We start from the raw sequence: 21722 nt of genomic DNA on the forward strand, positions 1-21722 counted from the left end.
ACACTCAAAAGGTTCACCCACATGAATCCTTACTTTGTAATTGCTGAATAATTTCTTTTGTAAAATTTGAGCACTGCACTGTCCTCTCACTGGTAAAAATTTCATACTACAAATTTCATAAAATCTAGCTCTTACTTGCCTAGAAGGTTTCATCACTAGACCTCGGAGTGCACTACAAGAAAAGCAAATGACATTATACTCATTTTGCAGGCAAAGACACTGAGGTTCAGTGAATTACAGTAGGATCCCATGGCAGGGTAATAAATCAGACTCACCACACTTCTTTCTGCTCACTTTGTCCCAGAGTGAAGCCACAAGTTTCTATTATAACATTATCTTCTTTAAGATGCAATGATTAAACCAACAGAGATAAATAGGCAACATCTGTGGCATTTATGATGGAAAGTGGAAAAATCAGGTAAATGAGAATTTGCTAAGCACCATTCAATGTTTTCAAAAGTAATGGCCAAGATCAAAGTCTTCTTTGCTCCTCTTTTAACCAGAACTCTTGACATCAACATCTAGACTCATAGTAAGTTGTTTCAATTTTGGGGAGTTTTCTTGGTTTGGGTTTTTTGTTTGTTTAGCTTGTGGTTTGTTGGGTTTTTGGAGGGTTTTTGTTTGTTTTTGTTTTGGGGTTTTTTAAATTTTTCTTTTTTCTTTGTCTTGTCATTGTGTGTTATGCTATTCCTAATGAGATTGAATTTCCACAGAGCACTTGTGGACACTTTGGTTTCACTTACCCAATACCCACTTCATGATCAGCAATTCTGTCCATGAGAACTGGGTTGTTTTGACTCTGAATATTTGCTTTGGATGATCCGTGATGGTCTCGTTGGGGAGATTTTTGACCCCTTCAAACCGATCTGAGGCGTTCACCACTAACAGTCCCAGGAAGATTGTGAAGGAAACTGCATGAGCCACAAACTTCATGAAAGGGCTTCGAAGGGTACGTCCCAGCTGCAATGCAACGTGCACAGTCAGAAGGTTTTTATTTACCCCCCACAGCTAGCCTGAAAGCAAAGCTGAGTTAATAGGAGAAATAACAATTGATGATTTTCGAGTGTATCCATAGCAAAAAAGAAGACAAGGCTGTCAGCATGGAAACAAATTAGAAAAGATACATTAAAAATTTTTGTAAGCTAAACTATGTGCAGAAGTAAATGTGTATATGTGCCTTATGAAATTTCTGTACAACTTTTGCCAATTATATTGACACTAATTGCTTGCACCAATTAATAAGTCATTAAGTGATGTAGTTAATGACTTAAGATCACACTTTTTAAAGAGTATATAAGCTGAAGAACACATAGAATAAAAAATTTTTTCTTAGACCCTGATCACATGTACGTATGTCATATCCAACCTAACAGTGACATTTGATGTGATGTCCTAGATGTTTTCCACTATAAAATTTGAAACCTTTTGCCCAGGGTGAAAAGGATTCAGTAATTGATTCTGGATCATTAGCTAAATCGAGTTTAGATTTGTTCAAGTTGTTATTTGCTATTACTAGACATTATGCATTGGGTAATTTTCTATGCATGGCAATGCCTCTTTAAACCCATACGTAATATCTAATTGCCCTGGCCATATGGTGAGTAGAAAATTAAGAGCCAGGACATTTATATGAGAGACATGTTTATTTGTCTTATATGAATGCACTTGTGTGTCAATATAAAGACTAATGATGGACACAATTCTCATCCTTATATGTTAGAATCTTTTATTAATAGTGAATTCTCGGTTCATTATCAATATGTAAGAAACAGCCTTCTGGTTAAATATGCTTTAGTAATGCTTTTCAAATGCTTTGCTATGATAGTCTTCTCTCATAATTAGTACCAAAGCTGGAGAATTACTCCCAGAATACAAGGATTTATTTCAAGACACTAAGCCAAGAACAAGAGCAGTACGTCTCTTCCCTGCAGATAATTGTTCTGCTCTTCTTGACAAGCTTTCTTGGTTAATGAATTTAAATATCACTCTTTAAATTTTAAATTTTCTGTGATCCAAGAAAACATTACTCCAGAATGATGGAAGGAGTAGAAGCATTTTCAGGAGCACTAGGGCCAAAGCCTGTAGTGTTGGACACAACAGGGAGCAATGGAAGAGCTGGCCTGGATGGGGTCTTTCCAAATTCCCCTCAAAGCCAATTCAAAACATTTTTTTCAGTTTATTACTCATTGATTCCTTCCCTTTGATGCCAAGATATAATCCATTTTTTTTAATATCCACTGATTTGATAATAAAACTTCATAGGAAAGAGAACATAAAAAGGAAATTACTTATTTTCATATTTATCTCCAATAGCAGATTAATTCCAAGGAGCCCTGGTCTCTGCTTATGGCAGAACAGGAAATATTTCAAAAGCAGAGGTCTCTAGTTCTAGCAGAAATTCAAAGGAAGTACTAGGAATCAGGGGTTTATTTGTTTTTCTTATCAGAGTTTATAAAATGTCAATAAAATATTTTATAAAGTTGAAAGAATAGGAAATCCTATTGGAAAATGTGCATGCTTCTAAATACTGAAAAGACTAAAGAAAATGAAAATATCTGCTCTTTCCTGAGGTCCTTATTAACATTCTCTGAGGTCAGTAAGGACATGTTTAGCTGGGTAGATATTGCACTGGCTTGAAACCCAAGTTTATTTAATCTTATCTACGAATAATATGGCAGACATAGGAGTGGATGAAGTGTTAAAACCAGTCTCAACCCTTACAGTTCTGGTTCACCTCCTGTGCTGTCACCATTGGTGCAGTTCTCAACAGTTTTTATGGTTGATGTTGTGTAGATTGATGCTTTGTAGTAGAATTTATAATTTCAGTACTGAGCTGAGGGGGTGATGGGATAGGTCTAAAGTCACACAGTAATAATCTCAGATGTTTTCCCCCTATGACCTGAGAGAGTTCAGATTGCAAGAGTAAAGTGGAACACCAGCCATGGATCCTTAGCAAGAAATTTTTAAGAAAGTGCATTTGCAATCTGTATGAGACTCATTTCTACCCTGAATTCACTAAAAGAGGAAAAGCAATCACTGTTGAATCATGAATCCTCTCCACACAGACTTTTCCTGCTGTCTATAGAAATGTAAAACAAAAAGACCTTAGATTAAAGTAGCATAGTCTCAGTTATCAGAGAAATAATCCCACGTATTACAGAACCAAATGAATTCCGTGGGTAATTTCCCTTACTTCTCTCATGATTTAACAGAAATCTGCATTTAGTTAATGTTACATCAGCCATTTGTCCCATTTATTACTTCAGAAAGCTTACCATTATTTTTCTGAGCTGATGCTTTCTATATCTTCTCAGAAATCTAATTTTTAGCTTAGAGCTAAAATAAGAGGTAGACTAAAATGTTCTGTAAAAACTTATGAAGTGTGAATTCCTCCAACCAGTCTAATGCTTTATGACAATAAGAGTTTTCAAACAACATGATATAGCTAAACTCAAGGTGTGTAACTGCATGAGTGTATCAATTTCTTGATTATTACTGTGGAAAAATTATTTCTTTGCCCTGTTGTGTAAGATCAAGATTGCTCCATCAGTAAAAACCAAATAAAATAACTGTAAAGCTGACCAGGACAAAATGGGGCAGCTCAGAGTGGAGATGCTGCCTGTGTAGAATTTTCTGCAATAACACTATGAGAGGATAGCAGGCTCTTGGATCAACCTGCAGCCCTTGAAATTAACAGTGATGATTTTGGGTGAGGCACCAATTCCTAGGGCAAAAATTGTTTTTGTGATTCAGTTATTTCTATCACAGGCCCCAATCAAAAATCAAGACTACATTGTTCTGATCAAGGCAAATCCATGCATTAAAAGACAATACCGGCCTGAAGGAAATTTCAATTGGGCTTTGTGCTAGAAAGTTACATGTGTTTTTTTAAAGTCTAGTGGGGTGAAAAGGAAGGAACATTGAAAAATAACAATGCATGAAAGGTTTAGGATAATGAAATCAAAGCTGATGAAAAGTTAAGTATCCCCCTCCCCCCATTTTAAAATTTTAATACACCTACCTCAAGAAATTAAAACTAAGTCACTTTCTCAATAATTTCTTACTTCTGCTGCAAAACTGTTTTAGTTTAGTGGGGGGCTGCCTCAGTTTCTTTACTCTTAGTTTTTATGTTTTTTAAATTCTCCACTTATTTCTAGTCTAATTGTTCTTCCTACCTATTGCCATATTCAAATGTGGGCCCTGTAATTCTGAGACTGCATCACAAATGTTGCTGTTGGCTGCTGTGCCAACTCCCAACACATTCAACAGAGGTGGAGGAAATTAAACAGCTTCATAAACCCCTGCTAGACTGGGCTCTGACATGGAGGAATCAAGGTGGTAATTCCAAGCAATAATTCCCTCTATGAGCCAGCCAAAAGCACCCACAGCACAGCCTGGATTTCACATGAACTGCTCTGTGAGCATCTCTGAGTCCTGGCTGGTACCCATGGAAAATGAGGAGCTTTGTGTTGGTACAGACCTCGAGGAGATGAAGTTACATCCTCAAATCCTCTAACACAAAATGCTCCTCTTGGAGCTATTTTGGAGGAGACCAAGGTTTAAATGTGTTTTATTATCTCAGATGTACCGAAGGACTTTTTCTGGTTGTATTAATATGTGTTTCAAATTATGGTCTTTCCTCAATACTAATTGATGGATCTATAACTACTTGAGTTTGAAATATTTAGAAAGGATTCCTCACTGGTTTTTAGAGGAAGTGGAAGAACATACTTTCAGGACTGAGTATCAGTGCCAGGGGTCATTTTTATCAAATTTAAGTACCTGTGACAAGCCTCCTGCAGAAGACATCTTCCTTGTAAGGGATGGTGTTGTTGGCTATTGCTGAATGTGAAATTATCTTCTTCCCTGCCACCCCTTTTTCTGTGGCAAGAGCAATGACAAAGCTATTTATCACTCAGCCACACACTTATTTATCTCCACTTGTTTGAGCAGATTCCTTCAGGATGAAACCTCTACAGATTTCATACCACAAACTACTTGAGATTTTACCTAAGCTAATGTTTGGCTCTGGTCCTTTGACCTCTAGGTCTCAACAAACTGTCTTCCACCATCTGATCTATATTTAGGTATACAGCTGTATTCCAAGATTCATCATCTCTTCCCTCAAAACCATAAAGATTTTATGATTAAGTCTTAGTCCTTGCTGCAACACTAAGAAGTTTCCTGGGGCATGCCAGAGTTTCATGCCCATGTGTCATAATAATGCTCCACTAACTAAAACTACAATAGTGCTCTATTAACTAAAACCACAATAATGCTGAATTAACTAAAACCACAACAATGCTCTGCTAATTAAAACCACAAGCTCAGAAAGAAGGAGGAAAGGTAACAAAGGCACCCTGAAGAAGGGAGGAACCCACAACAAAAAGTGCATAAAAGAAGAATAAATTAAACATGAGTTAACTAAAACAAGAACCTCCTCCTTTAGTTGCTTCCAGTGTTGGTGGTTCTTCTATTTTTTCTTCATTACACTCTTATGTTCTTATCTCCTACACATTTCTTTTTCCTTCTGTTTTCTTGTCACCCATTCCCTCACCCTCTTTACCCACTAAATCTCAGACCATGACAGTTCCGTTTGTGTCTGTCAAGCAACACCCCAAGCTTGTTCTCCCCATGGTATCTTAGAGGATACCATGAATCACTTCCCAACATCTTTATGGAAAAATCTGGGGTTCCACTGCAGGCCCTGGGTAAAGATGCCTGCAAACAGCCCCTCAGGAGTTTGTACCTTGCTGCAGGGAGCAATCCAGTAGGCTATGGCAAGGAAGGGCAGCCCGATGGAGACCCCAAAAACAGCCAAGAACTTCACAGCTATGGATTGCTGCCGTAGGCCTGAGAGGTTTTCGTACCACATGGTGAGCAATTGCTGCTGGCAGTTGGGGTGAGCAACAAACTGCAAGAAAAGCAGAAACAGAGACATGAGTAGCATTGTCTGAAGAGGAAGAGATTTCAGGGAAAAACCTTCTGAACTTGCCTGTGGAACATGACAAGTTATGACTTTGTTGTCCATAAAAAAACAGAAAACAGCAAACCAGGCACAGAGGACCCCCAGGTGGTGGCAGAACCTGCATCACTTCTGTTCCTTGTCTTCTCTAGAAGAAAGCTATTTTTGTGTGGTTAAAAAGCTGAATATCTGAGCCAAACCCCAAAATCCATCAGTGGTCAGCACTGACAAAATGCCTCTGAGCAAGTTACTTCTTGGGGAAAGAGAGTGAACCCTGAGATTCAGAAAATACAGAGAGGGGCTCGAAATCAAGCTGGAAAACACTGTGATGACTTTGCCAAGGCCATTGACACAGCAGCTTAACACAGCACTAATATTAAATTGTTCTATTCACTTTGCAAAGACCAAAAGGGAGCCATTCTGCAGGGCTCTCCTGCAAATTATGAGATCTGGCTGGTATTTTGCTACTTTAGATGCTTTATCTCAGAGTACCTTTCAAAATATGACAGCTCATTCTTTACTGATAGGACAAAAGCAAATTCAAAAGCAGCAGGGAAAGCTGTGGTGCTCTGGTACAGAAAGTACCTGTTTTGTACCCTGTAACTGGGACTCTTCAGTTTACTGTTCAGAAGTAAAAAAAAAAAAAAAAAAAAAAAAAAGGTAAAAAAAAAAGGTGAATGGCAGAAAAGTGAAAAGGGCAGTTTCCTAATGGCAAAATTACAGCACCACCAGATCCTACCTAACAGTTTTATAATAAAAGATTAAACTTTAGTTCATATTGTTCTTTGAGGTGATTGAATTTAGAACGTGGCTATTTTAATCACAAAGAAAAGATAATTAAAATGCAAAAGAATAGAAAGAAAAAATGAAAAATAAATATGTTGCTGGTGCAGCTGATTTCATAAGTAGAACCGAGTGTTTCATTTATTAGTTCTTTGGCTGAATAAATGTTCCTGGGAGGGAAATGTAAAATGCTCTGCTCTTTCAGAGAGTAGAACTTTCTGGAGGTGAAGGGGAGGAGGAAAGGGGTCAGGAAAAAAGGAGAGGAGGAAAGCAGAGGCTGCTGAGGGCTTGGGGGCCACAGGGACAGGGTCAGGGTCAGGGACAGGGACAGGGACAGGGACCATGCCCGGCAGCCACCCCTTGCCCTGGATCACCCAGCTGGAAGATTTCAGCTGCCATCTGTGGTTTTCTTGGGACTGAAAACCAGAGAAAATTCTAACTGTGCTTTCATCTTCACCACCTGTGAACGATGATCGATTTGGGAACTTAATGTACTCTTTTTGAGATGTTTGCTTAACAGAACTGTTACTGTTCAGAAGGAAATACAGTTGCACAGTAATTAGGATTGCTTTGCAGTAACACTTTTCCTTCGTTAATAGCACATTAGCAGCTGTTTTGTGATGAATTAGGCTTCGGGTTCTACATTTCTCAAAAAGAAGAAAAAAAAAAAAAGAAGATGAGACTCTACCCCTTCTACTGAATAAATCAATCAGAACAAAGAAAATTGATGGGTACTTTTAACCTCCTTTGTCTTTAGAATTTTTTCCTGGAAATATTAACATCTTAATATTCTTTCTTTTAAGCTGCTTTCATGGAAAAGAATGCTTTCAAAAAAAAAAAAAAAGTAATTATAAGTCATGAGTCCTAGTCCTTCTGAGCATTTAAAGTGTAAGGCTGAGGTGATGACAGCAGTATTACAAGGAGGCATTTCCTAATGCCTGATGTTTGTGTTTGTCCTAATGCTGCTTGGGCTTGTTATCTTCCTGGCAAATGGACAGAAAAACAAAGTGGAAGGAATCTCAGTAGAGAATTGATCTCTTTTGCAAATTTTATTTTCGGATATCATGAATTCAACCACACTTGTAGTGACTCATGGGAAGGGAAATGACACTGGTGAATGTGCAGACTTTGGGATGAAGGGCCCAAGCAATACCCAGACCTCCTCCTCCTGTTGTAATTGTTCAGAATTCACTCAAACAAAGAAATTCAGCTGTCCTTGGCAATGAGACAGTCAAAGACTTCTGGTTGGCATTCCAGAGACTTCATCAGACATTTTAATCTGTCCATTTTTTCAATGTGTCTGGAAACAGCTACAATAAAAATACAAGTATAGGAAAATTGAGAAGGAATTGCCATAAAACCCAGTTCAGTGGAACAATTTATTTTGTACAAGGCAATAAAGACAGGCAGAGTGCCATGGAGCCTAGATGGTGTTCATCTGTCATCTCTTTGGCCCAAATCCTCCCATTCCCCACAGCACTCAGGATTTTCCATGGCTGGGTCCCCTCCTGGGTCAGGGGTCTCATCAGCCCCTCTGGACATCTCAGCCCTAACTCTAGACATGCTGCAGACCATAAATAGAGGAAGATTACCAGATAAAATACCAGGAAAGTGGTCTCTTTAATGTTCTTAGAACGTTCTCTTTCAGGGGAAACAGAACATTCTCAAAAAGTGACTTAACAGACTCAAAGGAGAAGAAGGAAAGGAAAGGCTGAAAAGCCTCATCCCTTGCTCCTCCTCTAACAAACTGGGTGCAATTACCAATAAACCCCCAAAACATGCTACTGGAGCTAGGACACAGGGCAGGATGAATAAACCACAATCCATACATACCTTGAACAAACCCCAGTACCTTTGTAAACTCCCTATAAATCATTATGAGCCCAGCATAATTGCTATACTAATCCGTGGCCCTCTACTGTAAAAGCTGCATTTTAGGAACAATACTGCAGCTATCTCCAGATAAGAAAATAAGCCCAGGGACGAGAAAAGTGTTAAAACCTCAAAAAAGCCTGGGGACCCGGGACACATGAAGGCCTCCACCCAGAGAGACGTTATGAATTCAAGCAGCATGGCTGCTGATTGCTTTATCCCATTACAAAGTACAACTAAAATGAAATCAGTACAGGCTTTTCCCACTTTCTCAAGCCCCATGTTGGGCACCAAGAGAGTTTTTGACCTGGTTTATGGGAAATGTGGGAAAAAAACTTCCAAAGGAGTTCCTCTAGAGAGCAAATTTGAGCGGCCCCTCCCTGCCACTGGTTTGGGAAAAGATTTCCTTGGGGAAAAGTGGAAAACTCTATTTATTTAACAAGCAAAATACTCACAAACATGAAAAGATTAATAATATTGAACAATGGAACCTCTTGTTGTTCTGAAGAGATGGCAAATTCAGAAAGTCTTTCTGTGGATTGGAAAGAGAAAGAGTCTTTTCCATGGTTATGTCCTGGTCTCTCTGGGGCCCAGGTCTGATGTCCCAGCTGCAGGGCAGCCTGGGGCGCCCTGGATGATAATCCTGGTGTTCTCAGACTGAACAACAGCTGAACAGCTCCTAAAAACATTTCATCCTCAGCTAACTTAAAAAAACCTAACTAAAATCAGAGGTGATTCTCTCCTGCTCCCTGTCTATGCTGCAGACAGCACAGACAACACACAGAGATGGAGCTCTTTGTTTTTGAATACAAACACAAAAAATTTACTGCTTTTCCTTCTCCCCTTCTTTGTTCTTGGATCTAATTTTAAAGGCACAAAATTTATTTCTGGGCTAAACAGATGAATGGAGATACAATTCAGCATCATTAAGTCACCCCAGGACATCATCTTACTCTGATTATTACAAAAATGAGGGAAAAATAAGTTAAGGATTAGAGATGATAAAATGATAATAAGTTAAAGATCAGAGCATGAATGAGTTTTAATCTGTTAGTTGCTTACAGCAAGCAGTACGGTTTTCATTGTTTTCCCTATTAGATATTAATGAAACACAGAGTGACCCCTTGGACACTGCCAGTCCTCTCTCTGTCAACATTTCAGAAACTGGTCTTAGATCACCTCAAAGATGTTACATTTAACTTTCTCTCTTCCCTGGAATGGGCACTGAAACCAAGGTAAAGATTACACTAAAAATGCTTTGGTTAGGCACTTAGGCATGGAGAAGAAGCTTGAGACAAAAGCTTCAAGGCAGAATGCTTCAAAGCATAATGACAAATGGTGATGTGTGATATTGAATTTCAGAGGCCTGAATGCTGCAGTGCTTTTTCAATGTTCCCATTAAATGCTCTTTTTCCTTTCCTCAGAGCTGGAAAATGAGGTGAGGAGGCTTTCAGGGACAAACCGTGGGTGCTCCCGAGCTGCAGACAAGAAAGAGCAGTGTGACCAGGGCTGTGCAGAAGGGCAGGAAATCTCTGATTGAAATGGAAGCACTGGCAGTGCAGGGGATTGCCTGGCTCCAAAACCAGCCACTTAAAAGCATTGAGTGCTTTATCTCCTGGGCAGAGTCAGGAAGGTAATGCATCAGGATCTGTGGGCTCAAGCAAAATGTTTTGCAGTGCTTCTGCATTCAGAAACCACAGGGGGAGCTTTGCTGGCCCCAGGGCCCTGGATCCCACTAGATGGCAGTGGATTTTCCTGTGCATACCTCTTGATATAGGAAGGAAATAGTTCTTCCCTCCAGCCTATCACTCACACAGCTTTTTAAGTTAAAATAGGCTTAAAAAACCCCATAATAAAATCACACAGCAATCAGCTCAAATAATGAAGGCACCAAAGCAGAATTTTTGAGAGGCAGTGGAAGACTCAGGAAAGTATTGACACCTCCAAAAGCCCTGCCCTGTGCTACAGGGGATTAAATAAGAGACATGAATATTTATCTGGAATACAGAAAAGTTTCTCGAAGAGTTCAGTGGGAATTGAAAGGACCCAAAGGAAGAGTTTTACATATAGGAATAAAGAAGGTTTTTCAGAGACCACTGTGGATACCACAATGATTGATCACGTTTCCACATTTCTATTTAATTTGATGTGTGACAGCTCTCTCTGGTAGCTTAACATGTTATATGCATTGTGGGGAAACACTTCTGAGCTCTTATGACAGAATGAGAGGTTTTCCTTAGCATAGTTGCTCAAAAAAGCAGGAGTTTCACTCCAAGATAAAATACCTTTATATTTTATAAACATATAGAAAATTACTTCTCATAGAAAATGCTGCAATAGAAAGACTTTTATTTTTGAATTTTCTATTATATTGAACAGAGGAAGAGTCTGTAATGAGGGGAGGGGAGGGGAGGGGAGGGGAGGGGAAGGGGAGGGGAAGGGAGGGGAGGAGAGGAGAGGAGAGGAGAGGAGAGGAGAGGAGAGGAGAGGAGAGGAGAGGAGAGGAGAGGAGAGGAGAGGAGAGGAGAGGAGAGGAGAGGAGAGGAGAGGAGAGGAGAGGAGAGGAGAGGAGAGGAGAGGAGAGGAGAGGAGAGGAGAGGAGAGGAGAGGAGAGGAGAGGAGAGGAGAGGAGAGGAGAGGAGAGGAGAGGAGAGGAGAGGAGAGGAGAGGAGTCTTATCTTGGAGAGAAAAATGGTGTCAGCAGAAATAAGGAAACATGGCAAGACAGCTGAGACAGAGGTCAGCCTCAGATGATTGGAATTAATTGTGCAGAAAGAAACCAGTATCTCTTTTATTACTGAAATAATTCCATTTCCCTTAAAATTACAGAAATCTACCACTGAGGCAAAAGAATGAACCACTCAGACAGGATCATCTCCCTTTGCTAATGCACCCTACACTGAATAGCCCGGGGCTGTGGCAGGAAGGCAAAACTCATCAGTGGAGCAGTGAAAGCAGATAAAACCCTGCAGATCAGAACCAACACCATGAACCTGGGGCTGCAAAGTCCTGAGGTGCTCCTGTCGTGTCCTCTCAGCCTGTGCTTTCCCCATCAGCCTCATGGCAAACTTCAGTGTGTTTAATCACTGAGTGTGAGCTAAAAAGGAGCTGCATAAATAGACTTGCAGGAGAACATTGGGGATGTCAAGAGACACTGGCAGGGGCAGGGATGAGCAATTTCTCTTTCCATCATGTAGCTGCATTCATGTCCTTGGAGCAACCTTTCTGGGTTCATTATTGAGCATTTACCTTTTGATGTAGCTCTTTGCTTCTGCAAACCTTCATTTATTAACACATTTTAGGCAGCAGCTCCTGCTCACAGGAACCCTGGGCTGGGTGTGCAATGCTTCAAATGCCAGAAATCTGTTAGGGAAAATGCTGACTCAAATGAGCCATCCAAAGGGTTTCAATTGGCACCTTGTGCCCCTGAATTACAACTGGAAAAGAAGGGGGCATCAAATGGGTTGCACACATGGCTTTTCCCATTTTGCCAGCCCTGAACATGGCAGGAGGGTTGAACCTGGGTGATCCTTAAGGTCCCTTTCCAACCCAAACCATTCTGGGGTTCTGTGCTGTCAGGAGCAGAGGAGCAGTGCTCCTGCAGGGATCCACACATTGGAAAAACCAGGTGGGATCTGGATCACACACACTGGAAAAACCAGGTGGGATCTGGATCACACACACTGGAAAAACCAGGTGGGATCTGGATCACACACACTGGAAAAACCAGGTGGGATCTGCACCACACATATTGGAAAAACCAGGTGGGATCTGGATCACACACACTGGAAAAACCAGGTGGGATCTGGACTACACACACTGTGTGCTCTGGAAAGTTAAAAGCACATCAGAATAATCACCAAGATCTCCTGAGAGCTCCCAGACAAACCAGCCTGATCTGAGCCTGCCGCGCTCGTGCTCCCAGCAGGACCAAAGGCAGGGCTGGGCCTGAAGGGGAGCTGAGGTTTCCTTGGCAGCTTTGCTGTTCTTGAGCAAAACCAGAGGGGAGGAGGAGGGGAGAGAGGGAAAGCTGAGCTTTGTTTTGCTCCTCCCAGCAAAGCCTTCACCGAAGGAGCAATGAAATCATCCTTTCTCAGCAGGGCGCTGAACACTGTGGGAGTATCAGCAAACATTGGCAGGGCTGGGAAAAACTCAGGGGAAGGTCAAAGCAGGATATTGCTGCTCTTCCTAGGAAGGGTCATAAATACCCTGCCATTTCACCAAAGAGAATCAGATAAACTAAGAGGTAAATATATCCCCACATGCTAATAAGAGGGGAAAAAATCACTGAATGTATTAAAACAAAAAAAAAAAGTTTCTTTGCTTTTATAACACTTCTTCCTTTTGAAGATTCCCTTGATATTTTAGGCATTTTTAAGACTTGAAGCTTAAGTAAAGGGTCTGCATTTACACTGAATAAAATACTTTTCTTGAGCTGAAACATACTTTTTTGGGGGGGCAGTACAAAACGTCAAAAATGTGCCAAAACATTTTTGTTATCCAGTAAAAGACCCGTTACAGGTTTTTTTTCACTTGATGCAGAGCAGAAGATGAGAGAGCTCAGAGGGAGTTATTGAAGTTTCCTGGAAAACACACAGTGCAGGGAAAGACCAGCACAGGCAGAAACCTTCTCTTATCTCTGCTCTGTGAACTTCCCAGTGAACAAAGAGCCCTTTGTTTTGCAAAAGCTATTCTGAGACCTTAGCAGAAGCAGGTGGGATATTCAATATATTTTGTATTTATTTCATGCTCTGGAGTGTGAAAAAAAATTGCCTTTAGCAAATGCATGTGCTATTAAATTCTTGCAGCTGAAATTGTCAAGGGGTAAATAAGGCTGGAACTTGGTTCACTCTTTGCTGTTGTGGCTTCAAGAGAGGAAAATAAAACTGCAGAAAGTTTAAGAAAGAAATAGAAAGTACGTGCCCTACTGCTAATGAATTAGAAATAACAAGTAAAGTTCCATTCCAAAGACCCATGCTGTGACACTGGGACCTTTTCACAAAAAATAGATCTGCTCTAATTGTAGTTAAATTCTATCCATGGCCATGGGCCCTGTTTTAAAAACACTTTGCACCAGACTAACCTTACAAGAGAGAGCAAAAACAGGTCCAGATTCCTTTGTCCAGATGCAAAAGAAAGATTTTCACGGGTGAGAGAAAAATTCAGCTGATCAAGCCTCATTTCAATGGGATCTAACAACAGCATGAAAGGAAACAGTGCGCGACAAGGAATTGCTGCAGACACCCAGAGAACAGGGAAATGTCCCTGCCCGGAGCATGGCTGCAGCCTTCCCTCTGTCCCTGGGGCTCATTGCACTGTCCAATGGCATCACACAAATATTCATGAGGCTCTTGCTCATCCTGCAGATGAGCTCTGTGGCAGGCTTGGTGAATATTCAGACCTGCTGTCTGGAGTTGAGCTTCAGTGTTTTTAAACCTGCAGCAAAGGGAAAGGTTTGTGTTTGTAAGCAAGGCCCAGATGAGCCAGGATTATCAGGAGAAAAAGCCCAACTAATTGTGCAGCTTCAGCCTCTGAGTTGCATTTAGGGCATAAACCCACAAATATTTAGAAGAGTTTTAGTAATAAACTGCACCTTTACAAAACTTTTCACATTGATTCCTTCTGAACCAAAATATCTTTGTTATTAGGTCCATTTGGTAGAGGGCAAATACTCACACCAAAACCCAGGATACTCACACATTCTCCAGTTTTATTGAAATCCAATATCTTTGCCCATTGACATTATTGCTCTTCAGCACTGATTGGAAAGGCAAAATTGATAATAGCAGAAGGGACTTTTGTTGTTCTCCTGTTAATTTTAGACCTTATGAAATGAAAAGGCAAGTCTGATATGTGTGATGTGTGTAACTAGAAAATGTAGAGTTTACACAAATGCATTGATTGGTTTAGTTTAAACCTTGCTTTGCCTTTAAGTTTTTTTATAATTTGACTTTTCTGAGATAAAGATTGAGCTTTTTTGGGCTCAGCATTCTCCTCTAGGGTAGGGAATAAGGTGGTTGGCCCTGTGGAAAACTTCAGTTTCTTCTTCTAGTGGGCTGCATGTTTTCTGAAGAGATTTATTGTTACTGTCTGATTTCTCCTCTTTTTACATATATGAATAAATCTTATCACTGAATTATTTATCTGAAAACAAGAGACTGAATTGCAAGTCCCAGCCTTTAAAATTCCAGGATTTTCATATCTGTGCAAAATCAAAACCACTTGAAAATTTTTAGCATTGAATTATTCATCTGAAAACATGCCACAATAAAATCTACCAAACAACAATGTCCCTTTGGTGTCTAAAAAACAGCCACAGAGGGCACAGAAGGAGAGATTTAAAACATTGTCTATGGGGATTTAGGCAAAGTCAAAATTGGAGTCAGCTAAGGTCAGGTTTGTAGCAAACCATATTAATTGCCCTTTTCTATGGGAATTTTATTATTAATTATTAATAAAGGTAATTTAAAGCCCTTTCATCAGTGATGTACATCCATACAATGATTTTGATGTGTTCTTGTGCTCACTTGTCTGTATCTTGATGGACATTTAAGACTCTGTGACACTTTGCAAATGAAAATAATTAAGTCTGCATATTACAGTGAACTGAGAATATTTCAGACAGTATTCAGGATGGAGAAATGATTCATTGAAACCTTAAGAGGATGGATGTATGTGCAGGAAATAACAAAATGAGATTTGTCAAGGAAAAGAAAAGAAATTAAAACATCTGGGAAAAAGGAAATAATCAGAGTCACAGATTTTAGTGGGAGGAAGGAACCTTGCTAATGAAATACTCAGATATAGAAATGCATTTTGTGGGGAAGGGAAGTAACTCCTTCCCTTTCCAATCTCTGTCAAAACATCTGCAACATGCAATTAAAAATGTAAAAAGAAAAATTACATGGATAAGCTTTAGAGTCCAGAATGACCACAGTGCTTCCACTGATATAAAATTTACATTTTACAGCATTCACTGGCTCTCCCCTGACAGAAGCAAGAGATACTCTTCTTCCCACCACCACTGTCCAGGACATCAATGACTTCACAAGACCTCAGTTACATATTCTTGAAACTAAAAAGTGAGGGAAGAAATTAATGAGGGCTTGCAGAAACAAAAATACAACTTTCTGAAAGCCCTTTTGATTGAGAAGTTCTTTCCTTGAGGCTTCTCCTCAGATGGTAAACCATAACCCTGTCCTGTTCACAGCCATATCTGTGTCACTGGAGCACGGAAAGGTCAATGTTTGTCCTGTGAGAAATTCCTAAACTGAAGTTAGGGATGTGAATCATTCATCTGGGTTACCCAAATGTAGTTTTCCATGGGTGTTCAGGCTGGTGTGCAGGTGTGGCTGTGCCCAGAATCCTGCAGAGAGATCTCACCCACCATGGCATGTGGCACAGAGACATTCCTTGCTCTCCTGCTGCCAGAACTTCTGGTCACTTCTGGGTCTCTCCTGCCCTCTGTTCCCACCTTATTTTCCTGTGTTTCTTGGGCAAAACCCAGGCTGTCCCAGGTAACCTTCCTGAGGATGCTCTAGTGGAGCATCTTTGGGGCAGTGTCTGTTACTGCACATTTGGGGGGCAAAGCCCTTCAGCACAGGCAGGGCTGGCTCTCCTGGCCTTCTCCTGCTCCCATCCAGGCTGCTGCAGCAGTTAATGAGAGCTGGGACTCCTCATGCCCTCAAGTATCTGAACCATGAGACCAACACAGTGAAAAGTTATAATCTAATGCAGCCGTGAGTATTCTGCTCAGAGCATCCTCCATATGTTAATTATTAATAATATAGTTATGAAAAAAGTTCCTGTTCCAGCTCTCTCTTAAATAGGATTTACACAGCCATCTGGTGTTCTGTTTAATTCTTATTTTTTTTTTCCCCAACCCAATTTGTGTGTCTTACTGTTAATTCAATTAAAACTCGTGAAAGAGAAAGGTGCTCTGGCTTTGTGGTGGTTATGGACAGAGCTGCTGAGAAGACAGAGGTGGGCACTCAACATTTGCAATTAAAAGAAAAGAGCAATGATAACTTTGCCACTGGGAAAGAAGGGAAATTAATGTCCCCTCCTACAGAGGAGCAATAGCTGTACACCTACAGAGAAGCCACAGCTTTATACCTAAAGGTAAATGTTGATACAAGTCCCCTGCCAACATTAAAGAGAGACAAGAAAGGATCATACTGGTAGAGACTAAAATGAGAACATAAAATATGTGCATCTGTGCAGCTGATATAAAGCAGCAGAATGGTTTTGTTGTAAGACATCAAAACTTTAATTTTCTCATCGTTGGCTGTCCAAGGGTAGTTCCAACCTCTGAATCTCTGCCTCTCAAAAGCAGGAATCATATTCTGGCTTAATTAGAAATGAGTTCACACAGAGGAAAAATGTGTGCTACCCTTACATTTCAAGTACCTGGGTGAAAACAAATTTGTTTGACTGTTTCAAGAAAAGAAAAAAACCATTACTGTAAAATTTCCAATCAAGAGCACAGTAAGCTTTCAGACGTTGTAAACCTGCATGAGCAGCAGCTGAGGATATCCATGGCCACAGAGCTCATGGTGCTTGGGATCAGAACTTAGCAACCCAAGCTACTTTTGGTTAAAATCCACCCAAACCACCTGTCCCACCTTAATGCTGCTTTTTATTTTGCCACTTCTGTGAGCAGCTGCTGGACCCCCCCAGATTTTGGTGCCACTGTGAGAGCTCCCAGCCTCTGCTCCAGTGTCCAGGTGAGCACCTGGGCAGTCTGGCTGCAGCATCACCAGGGTGCTTGGCTGCTCCTCCTGCTCCCCACCCTCCTCCTCCCTGTGCCCCAGACCCTGCAGAGATGGAAGAGAAGGAAATCTCTGAAAGCATCGCTAAACAAACCAGGGGAGACAATGGTACATTTGCAACAGTCCCATAGCATGGGCAAAAAGTTCAGTTCTTAGAAAGAATCCAGGACTCAGTACCTGCTTAAGTGTTTGAAAATTGGTTGTTTTGCTCTTGAAAAACTGTTTCCATTTTGATAAATTCCAAGGAATCATTAAGACAGCGGATCTAAATGGAAAAATGCCTCTGGAAAACTTGGTCAGAGGATATTTGAGTGTTTTTTTCCAAAAAATCTTGGAGTACAGAGTGATTATTTAGTTCTTTCAAAAAGTGTGAAGAATAACAGCAATACACCATTTTTATAAAGACTTTATAAACTACTGTAATTTTGGGTTTCTCCTTGATGCAAAATATGTAAAAGCAGAGTTTCTTAATTCTTCAAATAACTTTCTATTATAGAAAGTCCTTGAATTAGAGCCTTAAGCTTTTCACCATTCTCTCATATGTGTTAGTAGGATGCTTTGCAGAAGAAAAGAAAAGGAAAAAAGAGACCAACAAATGGAGCCTGTAATTGTTGATGCTTTCTTGAATGACTTTACAAGGTTCATGTCAAACTTTGTGAATTAGGAAAAAAGATAAGGATCAATAAAACCATGTCCTTTCACTTGACCAGAGAATTGCTTTTTTGAAGTTGAAAATGAACGAGGTAACAGGGGACTTTGATTGGAAACACAGAAGGAAAAATGCAGAGACATTTCCATTAATATAGAAAAAACCTGCTGTAGGTACCAGCTGCAGGTTTACTGAGCAGAGGAGGTAAGAAGGCTTCAGCTCTGAGTGAACACAAGATTTTCCTTAGACACCATAATTGCAGTAACTGCACTGTGTGAGGACAATGAAGTAACAAAGAAATCTGGAAGATCTAGGAAGATTTTAAAAGATTTTGCAAAGGCCTGATGAAACTCTGCAGATGCAATTGCTCTTCTGTCTGAGGGTGGGAGTCCTTGACATCTTTCCCAGACTCTAGAAATAAAAATGTGATGAAATACAAGCTGCATCAGCAGCTGTAAAAGTAAAATAATGGATATTAAATAATAATTTTCAATGCATTTCATGGTTCTCTGCAATTTTTCATCAAAGAAAGCCTATTGTAGGCACTAAGTATTAATATGGAAATGGGAATTAAGAAGCTAATGGTAGAAATAGATTTTTTAAACATCAAATATTTCTTAAAATTTCCCATGCGAGTGCAAATATTTAGTCTGGATATGAACTTAATGAAAAAATAACTCATAACCACTAACCCCTCTTTCTTTTTTTTTTTTTCTTTGTCAGACCATTCTGAAGTCCCTGAAGCTGTTTTGTATAAAACTCCTGCCTAGGCAGGGTCATCTCAGAGCACATGGCACAGGATTGTGTTGGGACAGTTCTTGAATATCCCCAGTGAGCAGACTCCACACTCTCTGGGTGATCTCCTCCAGTGCTTGGTCACATGAACTGTGAAGAAATTCTTTCTTATATTCAGGCGGAATTTCCTGGGCATCAGTTCCTGTCTGATGTCTCTTGTCCTGCTAGCTGGAGCACTGAGCAGAGCCTGGTCCATCCTCTGGACGCTCCCTGCAGGCACTGCCAGACACTGATGGGGAATCCTCTCAGGTGTGAACAGGACCAGCTCCCTCAGCCTTTCCTCATAAGAAAGGTGCTCCAGGGCCTTAATTATCCTTGTTTTCTGCTGGACCCATCACAGGAGCTGCACGTCTCTCTTGTACTGAGGAGCCCAGACCTGGACAAGGTCTAGTCATGATGAGTCATTAGCTTTGGAAAAGTGACTTGAAATTTACAGAATCTGTCCAAGAATCTGTTCATTAAATATGTGTAATACTTCACCCACCCTCTGACCCCTCTCTGTTATAGGATTTCCTTAAAATGGAAATGGATTTCAAAGCACAGGATTTGTACACATAAACCTAAATATCTCTCAACTGAATAAAAAGCTTGCACCTGAAGTGCATTGCCTCTTCAGGAATTAATTACTGTGTCACCATAACACAATGTCTTTGTTCAGCAAGTGTGACCAGTATCAGTCCATTATCATGTCACTGCCAAAGCCAAACCCATTTATCTGAGTGTGTCTGTGTCTCCCACAGACTGAACTGCCTTGTTTTGGAGTCAGCAGTTAAACACTCATCTTACACACACCAGCTGCTGAAAGGAATGTGCTGAAAAGTGCTGACCTGAGAGCCATCCTGAAATCCTGCAATTAGTTTAACTGTTGTTACCAGTGTGCAACAAGTTGCTGCGATCCACAAAGGATGCTCAGCTTTCCTGGGCCTAGGAAGATATTTATTCATTAAAAGATCCACTGTACATGGCCCCCACTGGTGCTTTAGGTCAGTGTTCATGCATTGTGAAAAGCTACATACAGACAGGGTAAGAAATGGGGGAATGTCCCTCTGGAGCCAGGTAAGCCAGGGTGGAAGTGCCCAGAGCAGCACAGCAGCTCCAGCTCGTGGTCTTGGTGGCAAAAGGATGACACAAATTTTTAGGAGGATAAGTAGCACAGGAGCAAAGTAGCACAGAATTCACACATTGAAAAGGCACAAGGTCCCTTGCAGCTCAGAATGTTCTGTGATTCTGTGACTGATGATTCTCAGGTCATGGATCACTGGGCACTGTTCCATGATGAGGCACTATCTGTGTCTTTTAGATTAGTTCATTTTCTGAAGGAGCACCAGAGCAAGTTTGGCCTCCTGTTACCAAAGCAACAATAATTTCAATAACTAAGCTTGACCCAGCTTGTTGAACTGAGAGTGAACTGAGATGTTCAGCTTGGTCTTGGTGATGGAACAAAGCAGAGACACAACATCCGAGGAGAGAATATTTGGCTCCATGCTACGTGCTCCTGCATGAAAGCATTTAATTTCAAATATGTTTTAAGATTCTCTTTAATTAATGGCTTTCATAACAGGAAAAGACCTTCTCCAGCCAGCAGAGTCAAGAGGCAAAATGGAGCAGGTGGTGGGCTTGGGAGGGGAATGAGAGAGCAGATGTTAGCTCAAAAATTTGGAATGCTCTTCGAGTCCCGTAGCAGGAGCCCAGTTTCCATCAAAGCATATTGAAGGAGCAATTAATTGGGACCACCCAGGCCTAGAATTTGCCAGAATAACATTTTCCATTCACACAACACACTTCTGTAAGGCTGGCTAGTTGTTTCAAATACTTCTAGAAGAATTTCTTTTTCATTTTGCAGATAACCTTCTCCATATTAAAGCAAGTGAGAAAATACAAATCAAGCCACAAGTTGCTAAAATTCTAGGGACAGTCCTGGTCCCAGTGAAATCTATCTTTTGTTTATTTTTCAGGAGGCATCAAGGAAGCACAATTAAATGTGAAGACATATGGGACCCAAAGGAAGAGCTTACCTTTTTGACCTCATATTTAATAGCAAGTTTAATCCTGCTCAGACTCGGCCGGTGGTGCTCAGGGCACAGGTGGATGTTCACATCTCCATTCAGAATAGCCTCCACCTCTTCAGTGTCTCTGCACAGGTCCAGCACCCCCACAACAAAGTCCTTGCATTGCATAGATAACTTCCTATAGTCATTCTGAGGAAAAACAGAAAGAAAATGTATTTAATTGTGTGCTGGAAAGCTGGGCTGCAAACAGCAAATGAAAAAAAGGAAGAGAGAGCAATTGTGAGCAAGGTTACTTCTGCAAAACTGCTGCCTGGAAGAGTAAGAAAGCATTTGATTTACACAGCATGTTGATGGCTTTTCACAAAAGTACAGGAACTCCTCCAGACTTAATTAGCAATGTTTTTATCAGCAGCATAGTTTGCATGATAATAGAACAAGTTTTACAGAACAAGTTAATAATTTCTAGGGAAATTTTGATTTTAAGCAATCAGTTGATGTCTGCTCTCTGTGTGGCGTATCTCTAGGAATGTAAAAATATGGCCAAGAAAAAGGTCCTGCTAACTGGGTAAAATATACAGCAAAATTTTCAGTTTAGATTCTTTCCTAGTAATTCTTTCTTTCATAACTTTCGAGAAGTTTCAGACTGGCACAACAAGCTGGAGCATCACACACAGATGTGTTCAAATGAATTATATAGTTGTAAAACCAACTTCAGCCTCAAACCTTAGAGTTTAGTTAAACATTCCTGAAGGAGCAGCCAGATGAACATTGTCACACCACCTCACCAAGAAATGGAACTTCAGAAACTCAACATGATTTCCTGTGAAATAATTTCACTTTGAGAACCCAAATTACACTTGTGGGGAAAGAGATAACCT

The 21722-nt window shown here is 40.5% G+C and overlaps 1 protein-coding gene across 1 annotated transcript in view; it reads right to left on the bottom strand.

Annotated features, from left to right (window-relative positions):
• TRPC7 (transient receptor potential cation channel subfamily C member 7) overlaps window positions 1–21722 on the bottom strand; it is a 62565-nt gene that overhangs the window by 21985 nt on the left and 18858 nt on the right. Inside the window, exons 2-4 of the mRNA XM_058815316.1 lie at window positions 20851–21033; window positions 5750–5914; window positions 744–960 (exon numbers count right to left, since the gene is read on the bottom strand). Of these exons, the coding sequence (XP_058671299.1) occupies window positions 744–960; window positions 5750–5914; window positions 20851–21033 (565 nt within the window). The remainder of the gene's footprint in view (window positions 1–743; window positions 961–5749; window positions 5915–20850; window positions 21034–21722) is intronic.

The sequence above is a fragment of the Ammospiza caudacuta genome, chromosome 16 (assembly GCF_027887145.1).
Source record: "Ammospiza caudacuta isolate bAmmCau1 chromosome 16, bAmmCau1.pri, whole genome shotgun sequence".
NCBI classification, from domain to species: domain Eukaryota; kingdom Metazoa; phylum Chordata; class Aves; order Passeriformes; family Passerellidae; genus Ammospiza; species Ammospiza caudacuta.